The sequence below is a fragment of the Genypterus blacodes genome, unplaced genomic scaffold (assembly GCF_046128005.1).
Source record: "Genypterus blacodes isolate CSIRO-AG114 ecotype Tasmania unplaced genomic scaffold, CSIRO-AGI_Gbla_v1 ptg000208l_1, whole genome shotgun sequence".
NCBI classification, from domain to species: Eukaryota; Metazoa; Chordata; class Actinopteri; order Ophidiiformes; family Ophidiidae; genus Genypterus; species Genypterus blacodes.
Window position 1 is genome coordinate 236,246 of NW_027467007.1, and position 18,118 is coordinate 254,363.

The 18,118-nt window shown below is 52.7% G+C and overlaps 1 protein-coding gene across 2 annotated transcripts; it reads left to right on the forward strand.

Moving 5' to 3' along the window:
* The first annotated feature begins 734 nt into the window (after positions 1-734).
* Positions 735-9,314, forward strand: usp8 (ubiquitin specific peptidase 8). 2 transcript variants are annotated; one of them, XM_076169575.1, is made up of 19 exons: positions 735-862; positions 1,411-1,568; positions 1,732-1,876; positions 2,000-2,085; positions 2,252-2,396; positions 2,524-2,563; positions 2,816-2,996; positions 3,080-3,242; positions 3,340-3,481; positions 3,572-3,855; positions 3,934-4,428; positions 4,784-4,858; positions 4,976-5,283; positions 5,385-5,603; positions 5,696-5,906; positions 6,885-7,121; positions 7,446-7,588; positions 7,681-7,813; positions 7,900-9,314. In XM_076169575.1, exons 2-19 carry the CDS (start codon positions 1,465-1,467, stop codon positions 8,056-8,058), a joined length of 3,270 nt encoding a protein of 1,089 aa, XP_076025690.1. In that variant the 5' UTR covers positions 735-862; positions 1,411-1,464; the 3' UTR covers positions 8,059-9,314. The 2 variants fall into 2 exon arrangements, with proteins under 2 accessions (XP_076025690.1, XP_076025691.1); XM_076169576.1 differs by having other exon boundaries at positions 2,819-2,996.
* Positions 9,315-18,118: the final 8,804 nt, after the last annotated feature.

The window sequence follows — 18,118 nt, forward strand, 5'->3', positions numbered from 1 at the left end:
TGAATGGAACTGTGTGTTGTTTATTTATTGTGATTTATTATTTATTTATAGTTGTTTAGTTATAGTTTATTGCTGTTTATTTATTACTGTTCAAAGATTCAGGCAGAGCACAAATGCATTTCGTTGTATTATCATGTACAATGACAATAAACGCTATTCTGTTCTACATGTTGCTGTAATTCCTGGATGTGTTATACGACTCTGTCAGCAGACTCTGTGATTGGCTGAGCAAGGGGGCGTGACACGGCTCCGCTTGGTTTGTGATTGGCTGATATCATTAGTGGGCGGGTCTACTACCGCCAAACGAAGACATAGTTGGTACAGCCCAGACAGGCTGTGTGTGTATGTGTGTGTAGTGGACGACTGAACTCGCCATGTCGTTCTGATTTGTGATGTTTCAACAGAGAGAAACAAACAAAAACACATTTAAATAACTTCATGATCAATGAATAACACACTATAACACCAAAAACAGAATGCAGCAAAAGAAACAAATCATATAAACATTAAACGAGTAATAAACATGCACAAATACACAATTATAAACTCTACGGCCCTCTAATAAATAATCAAAGGCACTAATAATTGTGTAGAGTTCTTTCAGAAACGGTGACAAACTAGTGAGAGTTGTGAATGTAGAGCTTTTATGAGCCGGGTCTTTATATAAGTCTACAACCAGTTACTGTAAAGTCCTGTGAAACCGCGGTGACGACATTTCATGAGCCGGCCTCTGATTGGCTCCGCGGATCAGCTGTCAGAAAGTAGCTAAACAAGAGAGCTACGCAGCGGCGGAGAGGTCGTTTCTCTTCTATTAACGCTACGCTATTAATCGGTTATCCGTGTCCGATGCGCCATTTTGAAGGTTCGTATCTGCTTCTTCATTGCCGGTTGTGATTGTGTTTGTGTCTTTACGCGCTGTAGTCACGTAGCTAACAGCGGCTAGCAGCTCACAACACAGCGTAGCCGCCTTTGCTAGCTGGCTAACGCGGAAGAAAGTAAGCTGAGTTAACAACAATGAACCGGCGTTAATATTAACAGACTTACTGACTTGTTATTCACTTCTGGCGATGTTTATTCACTTGTCTACCCAACGCGTATCCTGGCAGCGTATCTGAAACAGCCGCAGTCTATCAGGAAACTCTTCCAGTGTTGACATCTTTCGCTAGCTAATGGCTAACGTGCTATCACAGCAAGCTAAAAACACCAGAAACCGAAGATGCAACTTTCTCGTGTAATAGCACGATTATGGACTGAAGTGTCTTTAAAGCTTTCATTATGGTGACCGAGCGACACCTGTACTGATCTGACGGCGCAGATCCGTGACAGCTCTAAGCTCCAGGCACAGTCATGATTGTACTCGATGCTTCCACTTGTTTACTCGAGTTTTGCGGTGTGAATGTTGTTTGTCAGGGAGGTGTGCAGCATGATTGTTGGCCTGAGCTGTGACTGAACACACCTGTGAAGATGCCTGCTGTGTCCACCGGGGTCAAAGAGCTCTACGTGTCCACGTCTCTGGGGGACCTGAACAAGAAGGCGGACATCAAGCTAGACAAGTCAAACACCAGGTGGTACGTGAACGCATCATTAGTAATCAACATGAAAAACAAGCTGATTTGAATGTGACTCTGGTCTGGAGACACACACTCACACTTACAGCACACTGAAGTGTTTAGGAGGAATGGAATGTAGAAACTCAAGTTGTCTCCTCCTGCGTCTCTCCTCGCACCTCAGCTACGTCCAGAGTGCCTGTAAGATCTTCAAGGCGGCTGAGGAGAATCGCCTGGATCGAGATGAGGAGAAGGCTTATGTGCTGTACATGAAGTTTCTAACAGTTTATGAACTCATCAAGAAGAGGCCCGACTTCAAGCATCAGCAGGTAAAGTGATCCCAACAACAGGGATGGCTGACCTGAACCCATCCAGATCTACTAAAGATCTACAGTCACAAAGCCTGAAATATAAAGAGATTGAACTTCTCTCCTCTTTCTTGTTGTACACAGGAGTACTTCATGACCTTGTTGGGGCCGACCAGCATTAAGAAAGCCATTGAAGAAGCTGAGAAGCTCGCTGAAAGCCTTAAACTCAGGTTACACACACTCTAACTCTGACTCTGACTATAAAGCTGCTGCTGTTTAAATGTATCAACTGTGTGTGTTTACTTGTTTTGCTTGTGTCTGACTTATCTAATACTTTCATTTCAGCAATTCCCGTCTGGATTAATAAAGTTTTATCTTATCTTATCTTTAAAACAGGTATGAGGAAGTTGAGGTCAGAAAAAAGCTGGAGGAGAAAGAGAGACAGGAGGAGAAGAAGAAGAAGGAGGAAGTGAGTGAGAAGGAGGCGGCGGCGGCGGCCCGTAGCTCCCCTAAAGCCGCCAACAAGAAGGACAGCAAGAGGGTAAAGGTCACCTGATTGAGCTGTGCCACCTTGTTGGAACAGAACCTCACCTTGGAGTGTGAAGCAGGGTGAGCAGGTGAAGGCTCAGCAGCTTAGTCTTATCTCTGTTTCTGCTTCTTTCTGTCAGACAAAGGGAGAGACGGGTGATGTGAAGAAAGCAACCAAAGGTAAGCAGAACAACACACAGGGTCCTGGGGCTCTCTGGTCTGTAGAGATGAAGCACTTTGCTCCTAACACACACACACACACACACACACACACACACACACACACACACACACACACACACACACACACACACACACACACACACACACACACACACACACACGTCGTCTCCTCACTGTAGAGTCTGAGTGCTGCTCTCATCTGTTTCTCTTTATGTGCTTGTTTTTGTTCTCCTCTTGGATCAATCACAGCAGCAGCAGCAGCTCAGCCTGCTGGTGGCATCACAGCAGAGAAACTCTTCCAGATGATGAAGGACCAGTCAATCGTGATCATCGTCATGGACGCCCGCAGCCACGCCGACTTTGAGGACTCGCACATCGCGGTCCCGACCCAGACCTGCATCAGCATCCCCGTGGAGGCCGTCAGTCCGGGGTGAGGGAGGAGCTGCTCGCCTCCTCTGTCCTCTCCCAGCGTGTGCTCCTGCTGCTTCACCTCCTCTCTTGTTTGCTCCCCAGGATCACTGTGAACCAGATCGAGCTGAAGCTGCCGGAGGATTCCACAGATCAGTGGAAGAGACGCGGCTTTGCAGACTACGTGGTTCTGCTGGACTGGTTCAGCTCCGTCACCGACCTGTCACTGGGCACCGTGCTCCGAAGCCTGAAGGACGCCCTGTACAAGGTCTCTCTCTCTCTCTCTCTCTCTCACTCTCTCTGTCTGTCTGTGTGTGTCTCACTCTCTGTGTGTGTCTCACTCTGTGTTCTCCCTCTCTCCACAGTGGGACAGCATCACTATCCTGCGCAGTGAGCCTCTGGTTCTGGAGGGCGGCTATGAGAACTGGCTCCTGTATTACCCCATGTACACCACCAACGCTAAAGTCCGCCCCCCCAGACAGAACGTCATCAACACACTCCCTCAGCGTGAGCGTCGCCTTCCAGGCCCCAATCTGATGCTTCAAAGGAAGTGATTCTCCGTTTCTTTAACTGGTTTCCTTCTCCTGTGTTGAGCAGTGAACTTCAGCTACCCGTCCCTGGAGGAGCCTCCGCCCCCGCCCCCGCCTCAACCTCAACCTCAACCTCAGCCGCAGCCCGAGGCCCAACCTGCCCCCCAGGAACCCTCGGCCCCCTTCATGGTGAACGGCGACGCCTCAGCGGAACACGCCGGCCCCGAGGCCCCCGCTGTGGTGGACGCTCTGCCCGACGCGGTGGATTCTCCCGTCACAGCGTCCACAGGTTCTGCTCCGGACGGTACTAAGAAGAGCTCGGGGACCGGATCGCCCAGGATCATCCCACAGGTAAGAGCCGGGAACACCAGAAGAAGAACTGAAGCTCTGTCCATCAACTCGTCTCATGTTATGGGTCTCTCCTCCCAGTTCGACCGTGCCAAGAAGCCGTCTGTGCGCGTGACGGACGAACCCAAGCCCAGTCAGAACGGCTCGGCCAAGGACTCCGCCCACAACAGCCCCGTCGTCCCCGACCGCTCGGCCAAACCCTCCTTCAACCCCAACGAGCCGCTGTCCAAAGAGGAGCAGAGTCAGATCCACTCCACGGCCTCGGCGGTGATGGAGAAGGCCCGGCAGGAGCAGGAGCGCCGCCTGCAGGAGCGCCGCCTGGAGCAGGAGAGGCAGGAGAGCGACAAGGCGGCGCTGAAGGAGAGGCTGGAGGAGAGCGACGGGAAGAACGAAGAGGAGGACAAGAAGCAGGACAAGAAGAGGCTGGAGAGGCAGAAGGCCGAGGTGGAGGAGGACAAGGAGAACCGGGTGTGGGAGGAGAAGGAGAGGAGGGGGAATCAGCAGAACTCTGACGGCCCCTCAAAGAGCGCCTCCCTCGACTCGCCCGCTCCCAATCACATCATCTGTGAGATCAAGGTGAGCGGGCAGAGAGGGAAAGAATTAAGTCTGCATGAGCGCTCAGAAGAAGGTTTGATTGATTTAGAGTGAGGAGACTAAAGGACGCTGATGAGGAAGAACTACGTCTGCGTGTCTCTCTCTCTCTGTCTCTCTCTCTCTGTCTCGTCCTGCATTTGTTTTCCATCTCTGTCTGCGAAAGTGAAAGTGAATCTCTCTCCTTCTCTCTCTCTCTCTCTCTCTCTCTCTCTCTCTCTCTCTCTTGTTCAGACACAAACACACAAACTTAACTTCCTCTCTCTATGAACCAACTGAATTAATTCTTTTTGATAGTGGACTCTATGAAGCCTAATGTGTGTGTGTGTGTGTGTGACAGAGGGAGCCGCTGACCCGAGCGAGGAGTGAGGAGATGGGGCGGAGCATCCCGGGCCTCCCAGACGGGTGGATGAAGGTACCAGCTGCTCCACCTTCACTCTAACTGAGCCATCATCATCATCATCATTATTATCATCATCATCATCATCATCCCTGCTCGTTTGCCTCACGTCTTTGTCTCTAATGTCTCCAGTTCCTGGACACGGTGACGGGGACGTACCGGTACTACCACTCCCCGACCAACCGCGTGCACCTCTACCCGCCCGAGGTCACCGTGCCTCAGACGCCGCCGTCCACGCCGCCCACGGTGAAACAGAAGGCGGCCCGGGCGGCGGAGGCCGACCCCAAGAGTGAGAGAGAGCAGTCCAAGCTCAAACGCTCCTACTCCTCCCCCGACATCAGCCAGGACCTGAGGGACGAGGCGCAGAAGAAGAACGTCTCCCCGACTGCCGCTGCTGCCGCCGCCGCCGCCATCACACCCACCATCAACCGAGAGACCAAGTAAGACACACACACACACACACACACTGAATCTGTGTGTTCAGCTGTGCGGTGCTCAGCTGATCCTTCTCCTCCTCTTCTTCTTCTTCTCCTCCTCTCAGGCCTGTCGTGAAGGTTTACTCTAAAGTGGAGATCTCGCGGCCGTCAGCTGCCAAACTCCGCAACCTGAACCCCGTGTTTGGCGGTCAGGGCACATCGTTGACGGGCCTGCGTAACCTAGGCAACACCTGCTACATGAACTCCATCCTGCAGTGCCTGTGTAACACTCCAGCCATGGCTGAGTACTTCAACAACGACTACTACATGGAGGACATCAACAGGTAAAGCTCCGCCGCCGCCGCCGGAGGAGGAGTGGACCGCCCGCACCGGGATCTGACCCGGCCCAGCTCTGACCTCCCTGTTCTCCCTGCAGGTCCAACATCCTGGGCCACAAAGGGGAGGTGGCGGAGGAGTTTGGCGTGATCATGAAGGCGCTGTGGGCGGGGCCTTACAAGTGCATCAGCCCCAGAGACTTCAAGGTCACCATCGGGAAAATCAACGAGCAGTTCTCTGGATACGACCAGCAAGACTCCCAGGAGCTGCTGCTGTTCCTCATGGACGGCCTGCATGAGGACCTCAACAAGGTACTACACACACACACACACACACACACACACACACACACACACACACACACACACACACACACACACACACACACACACACACACACACACACACAGAGACACAGAGACACACAGATACAGACAGACAGACACACACTCACAGTCACACACACACACACACACAGACACACACACACTAGTAAGTAACTCTAGAAGCACTTTATCATTTTCCTTCTTTCTTTTTTTTCCACTGGGTGTCATTTTGATGTCCCATTAGCGAGTAAGTAACGAGCTGTGTGTGTGTGTGAGCAGTGTGTGTGCTCCTCCTCCCTGCAGCAGAGTGAGTGTGTGTGTGTGTCACAGCCCCGTGCATGTCGACTCCAGACGCCTCATCGCCTGACTTCATGTTCATTTGAATGGGAGAAGGGAACGATCCACCTCTCTCTCTCTCTCTCTCTCACACACACACACACACACACACACACACACACACACACACACACACACACACACACACACACACACACACACACACACAGAGCCATCAGAATGTTCTTCCTCTCATGGCGCCTCCTACAGGAACATGTGCCTGTGGGCCATATACACTGTGACCACTGTCTCCCCCTAGTGACAGGATGCAGAATTACACCAACAAATACACATCCCACTCCATTTGACTTCCTAAAGTGAAGGACAATTCCTCATGTTTCTCTCCACACGTTCTCCATTCCATCACGTCTCCTCCCGTGTGTCTGTCCTCAGCCTGGTCCGGTTGAGGGACGGACTGGAGTGTGAACGTGTCTTTAGATCTTCCTGCCCGGGGCCGAGCTGCATGCAAGTGAAGTCTGAACACGAGGGACTGGAGCAGAGCAGAGACGACGCTCATCCCGTGGCTCCAGTCCGTCTCAGCTCTCAGTCAGCGGGACTTCGACCAGGGTTCTGAGTCTTAACTTCCTGTGTGATATCATCTACCTTTCTGTCCGTCTCCATCCACAGGCAGACAACAGGAAACGGTACAAAGAAGAGGAGAACGACCACCTGGACGACCAGATGGCCGCCGACCTGGCGTGGAGCAAACACAAGCTGCTGAACGAGTCCATCATCGTGGCTCTGTTCCAGGGCCAGTTCAAGTCCACCGTGCAGTGTCTCACCTGCCACCGCAAGTCCCGCACCTTTGAGACCTTCATGTACCTGTCGCTGCCCCTGGCCTCCACCAGCAAGTGCTCCCTGCAGGTCAGGCCTCCTCTCCTCTCCTCTCCTCTCCTCTCCTCTCAAAGTGTTCCAGACGTTAGAGAGCTTATTTAACATACAAGGCCTTCAAATCTCACCTTTAAATGGTTCTAAGTACATCTGAGAGGCTTGTTGATCCTTAGTTCTCAGTGTTTTGTCTCATTGCTGCCCTCTCATGGTTGAGGGGAGTAATAACAGCAGTTAGGGGAACAGCAGCACAGAATTCCATCCAAAATGCAAATATGACGGCAAAGTGAAGTAGCAGCTTAACAAACCCAAACATCTGAGCGTTGATGTTCTCTGAGAGGATCCACGTTTGTGCTGCAGGAATGTCTGCGGCTCTTCTCCAAGGAAGAGAGGCTGACGGACAACAACAAGGTGTTCTGCCGTCACTGCAAGGCTCATCGAGATTCAACCAAGAAGCTGGAGATCTGGAAGGTTCCTCCCATCCTGCTGGTGCACCTGAAACGGTCTGTAGGGACGAGGGAGTCATGGCTGTGATGGGACCAGATGTGAGGGAGACTACGAATACAAATGTGTGTGTGTGTGTGTGTGTGTGCAGCTTCTCCTACGAGGGCCGGTGGAAGCAGAAGCTGCAGACGTCGGTGGACTTCCCCTTAGACAGCCTGGACCTGTCTCAGTACGTCATCGGGCCCAAGATGACCCTGAAGAGATACGGCCTGTTTGGAGTTTCTGTAAGTGGAAGGAGATTCTGTCTCCACACGGGGGGAAAGAGTGTTCATGCTTCATCTTCTTCCTCCTCTTCCTTCTCCTCCTGTAGAATCACTACGGCGGCCTGGACGGCGGCCATTACACCGCCTACTGTAAGAACGCCAACAGGCAGCGCTGGTTCAAGTTCGACGACCACGAGGTGTCGGAGATCTCCACCCCCACCGTCAAGTCGTCGGCGGCGTACATCCTGTTCTACTCCACCCTGTAGCGGCGGCGGCGCGTCTGTGCGGAGAGAACACTACACCGGAGCGCCGACGATGACGGAGACGACGCGTGAGAAACTGTTTCTGTTCTTCCTTCAGTCACAGCTGGGAGGAGGAACGTTCCGCTCGTTAAGTGTGTGTGTGTGTGTGTGAGCGGCGGTGAGACCCAGCCTGAGCCAGACTGGAGGTGCGGTGCAGGCGCTGTGTGATGCTTCAGCCACTAGAGGGCGCCATAGCTGCTCTGCCTCATCTTCCTCCTCACCTGCCGACGCCTAACAGACAGACAGACAGACAGACAGACGCTCTCTCTCACTCTGAATGCTTTAGATGATGGATGATTGATTGATTGATTGATTGATTGATTGATTGTGTTTCAGGTTGACAGAAGCTCTTAACTCTCATTTTACCAAGGCCTTTATTTTCGCTCGTACTGTCAACACACACACACACACACACACACACACACACACACACACACACACACACACACACACACACACACACACACACACACACACACACACACACACACACACACACACACACACACACACACGCTGATGTTGCACATTAACCTGTACATAAAGGAGGAAGAGGCGTTTCTGTAAAGTGACCAAATTCTTTTTTTCTTTCTTTCCGTCGCGTGTCGCCATGGTGACGGTGAAGAGCCATTTAGTGTGTGAACCCTCTGATGTTGATCATAACGGTTAAAGGGGGTTTGACCTGAGGGAGGAGGAAGTGAGCGAGTGACGTCGTCGATGTGGAGGACGCTTTAAACTGATCTGAACTGTGATGATGTCATACTGTATCCAATGTGAATAGGGATGTTTAGGGGGCGTGGCCACCTGGTCTCACCTGGGGGAGGGGAGGGGGGGGGGGGGGTTGTGATTGGCGTTAGATTGAGCTCTTTGACTGACCGGAGGGAGGTATGGATCCTTTAACTTAGCGTGCGTCAGCGTCAACGTGAGATTTGCTGCCTGACTGACGCACAAACAAGCACAAAGCCAACCTGAAGAGGAGAAGATGAAGAAGAAGAAGAGAGGAGATCTGATCTGATGGACGTGACGATGATGATGATGACGGGACTCTTCCTCCTCCTCCTCTTCCTCACTACAGTTATCCTGTCTAGCATGAGATCATAAATGTGTTTTTTTTTCTTTTTTCCTGTACATGTTGATTTTATTTCTTAATGCTCAGATATAACATCTATATTAACCCTTCAATGACTCATATGATATTTATTAAACCGCTTCAGACCTGCTTCAGTGTCCCGCAGTCCTTTGATTGATTGGTTGATTTGATTGGTTCATCCCGTCTAACTACTGCAGTGGGTGTCTGGGCCTGAGGTCAGGACCAGGGTCCGCTCAGGGGGGGTCCAGGAGGCTCAGAGTCCGTGGATCTGTGGCGTGTGCAGAGGCCGGCGGCTGTAGAGCAGCATGTAGGCGTCGGGCGTCTGAACTCCATGCTCCTGCACCTCCCTCACCACAGAGTCGTCCAGGCTGTGCCACGTGTGTGTGAGCGCGCTGAGACACACGGCCGTGTAGTGACCCAGGTTCAGGTTCCCCATGTGGTTCTGGAGGAGGAAGAGGCACGGAACATGAACCAGCAAGAACAAGGTCCAGATCAGAAGGTCCTGAAGTCAGACTACTGATGTAAACAAACAAGTCTAACAGGAGCAGATGTTTCCTCACCACCACAGCATAGAGGCCGTATGAGGAGGCGGAGCTGTTGTGTGCTGACGGGTCGGACAGAAACGGGCCCAGATCCAGCTTCTCTGTGGAGAAGAAGACGTTGGTCCTCAGCTTCACCTGGTTCTTCCCCTTACAGCCAAACCTGCAGGGAGATCACACACACACACACAAGCTTCAACTGCCTGTCTAATAACACACACACACACACACACACACACACACACACAGAGGTCTGGTCTCACCTCTTCAGGTGCAGGATGAGGATCTCGGGGGGTTTGTCCAGGCGGGTGCAGACCACAGTGTCCCTCTTCTGTCCACACAGGGAGCAGAACTTCTGGTCCGCTCCGGTCAGCACGGTCTGCTCAAAGAACAGGGCCAGGCAGTCCTGCAGAGGACCGGGGGAGAAAGGAACCATGAAGACCAGAGAGGACTGAAGCACATCCATACATTCACAGAGACAGATCCCTAAGCCTTTGGGTCCTGATCCTGATCCTGCTCTGGTACCTGCAGGGAGCACCTGGGGGCTCCGGCTGGGAGGGGGATGGAGAGCACGGTGAAGGTCTGGGTGGTGTGAGCCTGCAGGTCACAGTGTGTGCAGAGGGTGGAGAAGCTCAGCTGGCCCTCAAACAGCTGGGACACCACCGTCTGCTCCCGGGCCGCACCGGGGGCCCTACGGTTCTGGTTCTGCTTCTTCCTGTGTGTGGACGGGTTCATCTGTAGGCAGAACAGAGGCAAGAACTCAGATGATTTAACACACAGAGCTGGAGGAGGAGGAGGAGGAGGAGGAGGAGGGGGAGGAGATGATGGGGAGCCGCTGCACCTTCTTCAGGTTGTCATGTAAGGCGTTGAGGAGGAAGAGCAGCAGTTCTTGAGCGTCCTGCTGGCTGTGGTTGTTGAACTGAGGCAGGATGGAGCAGAGCACTGACCGCGCCTCCACAGGGGCACAGCTGGAGCTCCGCCCCCCCCACATCTCCTCCAGCAGGCGGGCGAACACCTCGGCCACCCGACACTTGAACCTGCAGGAGCACAGGGAGAACACGGCTGAAGGTCTCCTGCTGCTGAGGAGGACAGGGACGCCACCCAGATGTTGAGCTCTCACCTGGACAGCTCCATCCGTGTGTCGTGATGCAGCAGATATTCCACCAGGGGCGCTGTGGAGCACAGACACTGTAACACAGCGTTTAGGTAGCAGGAGTTGCCCGTGTTGTCAAGACCGCAGACTCCAGGGCGGCTCCACCTCTGCACTCTGACCACAGGGGGGCAGCGGTGCTCCTCAGTGTGCAGGGCAGGGTCACGGGGGTTAGTGTTAGTCCTGCAGTGACAGAAGACAAGAAGAGAACTTAATACACTAACAGCTCAGCTCATGGATCAGAATCAGGACCTGGACCAGGACCAGGACCAGGACCAGGACCAGGACCAGGACCAGGACCAGGACCAGGACCAGGCATGCCACATGATGACATCACTCAGGTGTGTCAGCAGCTCCATTATCTCTCTGTGTGTCCATGATTAAACTACATGAGGTCATAAATGTTGTTTTATTAATGCAGATTATCTTCTCTCCTCTTCTGTCATACGTCAACCAGGACAATAAACCTGAACCCTGTGTCCTCGCTGACCCCCCTGACCCCTTTAACCCTTAACACCTCAGTTAGTTGGCCAGACACCTGATCAGGAGCTTAATCACAGTAATAAACAGAAGGAGGAACCTTTGAACCTTTGCCTGTAGAGGTTTGCGGTGTAGGTGTCCTGGTACGAGGCGGTGTGAGGCTGAGACAGAACCGGCACAGAGACGCAGCCGTCCCCCCCCAGCTGGGAGGCCAGAGTCCGGGTGAAGTCCCTGAGGCGGAGCTGAGTGCCGGAGCTGCGGCTCTGCAGAGAGTGAAGCACGAAGGTGTTGATGCAGAGGACGTGCAGGGTCGCCCAGAGGCCCGGGAGGAACACGTCCTCCATAGACCCCCTGAGGTCCCACGCAGGAAACAGAGCGGGTCCGGTCCAGCCCGGCAGGTGGGCCACCAGCTGAGAAGTCTGAGACTCCGGCACCAGAGGAGGAAACGAAGACGCCGCCTTCACCGCCGGCCTTTTAACTGAAGGCACAAAGTGAATATGGAGCCCTGAGCTGGAGAAGACCTGGCTGAGGCCCCCCTCGGTCCAGGCAGAGGAGTCCAGCTGGACCCGGTGTCTGTGGGTGCAGAACGGTCGCAGCAGGAGAACCACCACCTGCTCTACCACAGGCCTCCTGCTGTGCCTCTGGAGCCGCTCTGGGCAGTAGAGCTGCATGTTACAGATGAAGCCGGAGCTCAGGTCCAGCAGGAGGGCCAGGTGGAGCGGAGACAGGGCCTGCTGGGAGGACAGGCGATACTTCTTTATGGCCAGGTTCTGACCCGGCGTGTATAAGGCCTGACAGCGCCGGGTCAAGTGGCCGCAGAAGGCAGAGAGGGCGTCCATCTTGTCTCCCTCCTCCAGCCGGGACAGAGACAGGAGGTCGGTCTGGAAGCTGTTCCTCTTCACGACCCCCTGCCACCCGTCCAGGTTCAGCTCCAGGTCTGAGCCCGGCCCGCCTCGTTGTCCCGCAGACAGGCCCAGCTGCAGGACCACAGACACCCAGGTGAAGGCCTCGGCGTAGCGCTCATCAGACGCCTCTCTGCTCGGCTGGCGGCCGTACGGAGGCAGACTCGTCCCCGTCCTCACGCCGGCGGCTCTCCTGCCCAGCTCCCTCACAGCGTCTCTGCTCAGCACCTCCATGAGAAGCTCCCGGGCTGACAAGTACACCTGGTAATTAGGTCCTGAGCGAATCCTAGTGAAAGGCTTAGCTTTCTTCGCTCTGAAGAGGCCGGGCAGACGCCTGCCGGCCTTCTGGGCGTCTGCGTGCGTCTCCTCCACCAGGGGGCACTCCTCTGACGTCCAGGCGCTCTCCCTCACTGACAGAGCCCTGGCCTTCATCCCAGCCCTCCTCTGCCTCTCCTCTGAGGGCAAGATCACACGAGTTTGGCTCCCGTCACGAGAAGAAGAAACCTCTAAACCGCGACGACGTCATAGCAACGCTGAGGCCACGACAAACTCCACCGCTCTGCGTCTTCAACCTGTCGAACTGAGAGAAGAGAGAAGAGAGAGAGACACACAACAACGCCTGGAGGAGGAAGACTTCTTACCCTATAGGCTGTGTGAACGTTTGTGTATGTGTGTGTGTAACTGTGTTTGTGTGTGTGTGTGTGTGTGTATGTGTGTGTGTGTGTGTGTGTGTGTGTGTGTGTGTGTGCATGTGTGTGTGTGTGTGTGTGTGTGTGTGTGTGTGTCTCATCCTCAGAGGCTCTGCTGTGGCGTTAAGTTGCCAGCAACTCAGTGTAGCCAGACAACAGTGTCATGGCAACGCCACCAATGCAAACACTGTGACCACAGAGCAGCACCACAGAGCAGCTCTGATGACACGGGCTCATCCTGATTGCATCACTTCAGGGTGAAGACACAGCTGAGCTCAACCGTGTGTCCCTATGAACCACACACAGGCTTCTTCACTCCTCAGGGTGAAGACGAGGCAAGAACATAGAAATACAACTACAGTCACACCAAACAGCAACAAACCAGACTTCTTTCTGTCTTTCTTCTTGTTTTCTGTCCTTTAATGAGCTCATATCTCTTCAGACGGCTCTGAGCTTCTCTCACACACACACACACACACACACACACACACACACACACACACGCAGGGTTCACAGCCCTCAGTGAGCAGGCGATGGTTAATGGAGATCAGGTGAAGGCAGAGTTCACCTCCGTGCAGCTCAGCCTGAACCAGCTGCTGCCTGCCTGAGCAGCCAGAGCAGAGCAGAGCAGAGCGGCCTGATAAGAGTGTGTTTGCAGTGAGAGCTTTTTTTCAGCATCGACTCTGGATAAGCAAACAGCCGCTCTATAGTCAATGAGGTCGTTATTGAGGCGTCGTGACAGAATCGTCCAGCCCGCTGTCGTCGGGGGCGGAAAGAATCGCAATCTGAAGCGTCTGGAGGCCTCGCCGTCTCTCTGACACATCAATCAACCCGGCCTGACACTCGGCACGTGTTCCATCTTGTATCAAAGCCTCTCCTTCCTCCTCCCTCCTTCACTCAGCCCTTCATTAACCTGCAGGAGGCCTAATCAAGACAAGCTGCCTCCTTGGACCGGCTTCAGTTTGAAGTGGCTCCTGCTTATCAGCCCACACACACACACACACACACACACACACACACACACACACACACACACACACACACACACACACACACACACACACACACACACACACACACAAAGACATTAATCAAATACAAAGCTGAGGATTTGAATGTATGATAAAAAATATTCTAATGCATGCAGAGGAGTTTTTTTTTTTTTCTACTTGAGTGATCTTGAAAACACCCAGAGCTGTTTTTCTCTTTATTTGTCACAACAGCTCAGTCAGACAGACACACACACACACACACACACACACAGGTCAGGTCTCCTCTCATGCGTTCTGTGTGTGTGTGTTTTGCTGTCAGTGCTGCAGATGGAGGAGCAGGTGTGTGTGTGTGTGTGTGTGTGTGTGTGTGTGTGTGTGTGTGTGTGTGTGTGTGTGTGTGTGTGTGCGTCTAAAGGCTCCAGCCGTGAGCGCTCACATCACATCAGCTCACCTGCTGACGCCACATGTGCTGCTCGTCATTAGGCAGCTGTGTGTGTGTGTGTGTGTGTGTGTGTGTGTGTGTGTGTGTGTGTGTGTGTGTGAGAGCGAAAGCACATTGGCAAACAGACTACCAGGTGATTTAACTGATGTAAACAATCATTACAGCAGCTGTTAATGTCCCTGTCTGTCTGACAGCTCAGATAGAAGTCACCCTACATTACGTCTGACAAAACAAACACAACAAAGCCTTTAATGTTGCTTATGTTATAGCTTCTATCTCCTTTATGTCTTTATATCTATCTACTGATGCACATGGGTCTGTGTGTGTGTGTGTGTGTGTGTGTGTGTGTGTGTAAAGGGAGACACCGAAACACTAACATTGTCACATCATTGTCACTTAGTCTAAGCTTTGCATCCTCACTGAAGCTGACCGCTCCAGTCCGGTCTCATTCTTACAGCAGGAACATGGACTAACTGGATCCTGCTCCTGCTGTTAACTCTCATGTTGCACGGCAGGGTTTGGTATGAGGAGGGCATGTCTCCACTTTACAGAACTTGGAGGCGTAAACGGTGAAACGACTCAACAGGAACACAAAACATGACTTTTATAAATACGACAGCGTGGGCTTCATCAGGAAGACCTGCAGGCGGAACTCTCTCTCTCTCTCTCTCTCTCTCTCTCTCTCTCTCTCTCTCTCTCTCTCCAGCTGAGCTCCTGTACCTGCGGCTGAGACAGAATAGGGTCACGGCGGCTGAAGCGTGTGTTTACTTCTGTCAGGGTTCATGCAGTGGAAACGTCCACGTCCTGGAAAAGGTCGGCGTTGTTTTGGAAAACAGAGGGAATTGTCATTATGCTGTGAACGTATACAGAGTACCGTGTGAATGCTGCTGACTGTGATGTGGAAAACAAGAACGAGTGATGAGGTTAGTTTCCCTTGTTTCCCAGAAGCCTGCGGGCATGAGGGCGTGAGGGCGTGAGAGGAGGGAGGAGGGAGGAGGGAGGAGGGAGGAGGAGGACATGTGCTCCTCCACTGATCATCACTCTATAAGAACCAATACCCTGTTTGCACATGGAAGAATAAATGTTCTACTACAGGAAGCTGCCCGGCTAAACGGCACGTGTGTGTGTGTGTGTGTGTGTGTGTGTGTACTGTGCTTCAGCTGGAGCCACGTTTCCTCCTGCTCAGGCTGAGGGAACATGGAGTGCTGAGGCTGATTACTGATGAGTCCTTAAAGCTCCTGGAGGAGGAAACGCAAACACAAAGAGTCAACGCGGCGCCAAGATAACACCTCTGGCTCCTGCACCGTAAAGGTTCTGATCTTCTTCATGTTAGTATGAAGAGCAGGTTGCATCATCATCCTCACTGCACTGATCCAGTCTGCCTTTCATGACCTCATTACATAACAACTGACCACCAAATTAAATTTAGACTTTACGATCACAGTCACCTGGACTCTATCACACCTCTAAATCAGTACCTCTGCCAAGGAGGATGTGTTTATGTTCATCAGCTCGTCTCAAAAGGTTACTGGCAGATTGGCGAGTTGAACCCATGACCCGCCGGTACCAGTCGGCCTGATGGTGGCGCTGTAAGAACCGCCTGCGGCCTACTCAGCCTTGGCGGAGGTATGCACTCTCTGCATGGCGCGGGTTGCTGATTGGTCAGTAATATGATGTATGTGATCTGTACTGATTGATCATAAACACACGGTCCAGACTGAAGAGGAGGCCGCGACGTTTTCTGGGAAACAGAAGCTCAGGTTGTTTCTCTGACTGAATGTTTTCATTTCTGTGGAAGTTAAATGTCAATTCAAACCTGATCTGCTGCTCTGTGCCAAAGAGCGGCGGTGCTCTGTGGCACTCTGGCAGAGGCCGGAGCATTCACCAGGACGAGCAGGACCAGCAGGACCAGCAGGACTATAAATACAGACGGGTCTAACTTTAGCAGCACCCTGCACGGCTCTGGGCTCAGTATGGACACACACACACACACACACACACACACACACACACACACATTCTGATGCTATGGAGCCATAAGGAGCGGCGTCACGTGAAGAGCTGCTCTCTGCCAAACACGTTCCAAGGCTATAGGGGTCGCCTCACGTCTCTCTCTCCATTGGAGGAGATCGTGCGGAGGCTCCGGCCTTCCCAGGTCACTGCAGTCACACACACACACTCACACACACACACACACACACACACACACACCAGGGCTCACATGGGCAGATTTAATTGGCCTTCAGATGACCTTGAATTAGGAGGGCGATGCGTTAAGCTACTGTCAGCTGAGGGAGCGCTGGGTTGAGCTGCTTATCCTTCTGTTGCTGCAGGGTCGTGTTTTTAACCCCATAACACCCGGCAGCCCTGCGGACCTGGGGAGACCTCAGGGAGGGGGGGGGGGGGGGTTAGAATAGATAGAAACTTTATTGGGTTAAATCAGTTGCAAACATCTTTGATTTGTCTTGCTTGACCCCTTACACACACACACACACACATGCATTACAGAGGGGGGGTGGATACGGCGGCCCTTGGGGGTTCGATGCCTTGCTCAAGGGCACCTCGGCAGTGCCCTGGTGCCAGTCCATTTTCTTGCTCTAAACAAGGACTGGAACCAGCGACCCTCCAGCTGAGTCCCCTGTGAACTGAGCCCCTGCCGCCCAAAGCACAAAGTGTGAAGCAACTTATTACATTTACCACACGAGTGTTTGAATGAAGTGAAGGGAGAGAAAGCTTCAGTGTGTGTGGAGGAACATAAAGTATTCAGTCGACATCACAGATCAGAACGTCTCATAATTAAAGGTGCAGGCTCGGGGGAACAAGTTTTATTCTTTTCCTTGTGATATTTAGACATTCTACTGTGAATACTCTTACCTATAGAAGTGAAGGCAGGGAGGAGAGAGGAGAGAGAGAGTGTTCCTGTTGAGACGTCACTCCTTGGCCCTGAGTCTCTATCTCTGGTGGACACATGCCCAGTGAGAGCACATGGCATTCTCTGACCTATATTGCCTGCAACCTTTACCCAGCGTCCAGAGGGTTTAGTCATTGTGACTTTGTTGTATTATTGCCAAGAGTGCAGAAAACAAAAAGCAGCAGGACGAACCAAAGTCCGTCTGCAGCAGGTTTCTGTCTGACCGGCCGACCTCTGAACCCAAACTCTTTCCGTTCACCAGACGTCACGCGACTCTGAGCTCATCAAGCAGATGCCAGCCAGGATAAGAAGCTTTGACATTATGGATTAATGATTTTTGACTGTGGTTCCATGTGGACACACTGTTCCTGGCACACACTGCTCCTCTGCTAACCATGGCAACCCAGCATGAAGACCACGAGCTCGGGAGATAACAGGGAAACGAGACGCCTCACGTTCGACTTTAGGCTGAGATTTAGAGCCTTAACTGAAGCTGCACATCTTAGCAGACATGCTAGCCTCCTGCTAGCAGCTAGGAGGAGGAAGAGGACACGGGGAAGTTTCACCTATAAGCAGGTGGAAAGTTCCAAGAAGACCTGGCTGAGCCTTGGAGCTCAGAGCCAGAGACACATTTAGCTGCCGAGTCCAGGCTTCTGTCCTCAGCACTCAGCAGTGTAACTCAGTCTGCACGGACGTGAGACATGGAGACCTGAAGAGGAGGCAGCACTGCAGTCAGCACACACACACACACTCTACCCAGCAGGATCTCATGGCCGAGCACTCGAGATTCAATACAACTTCATTTACATAGCGCCAAATCACAACAAAG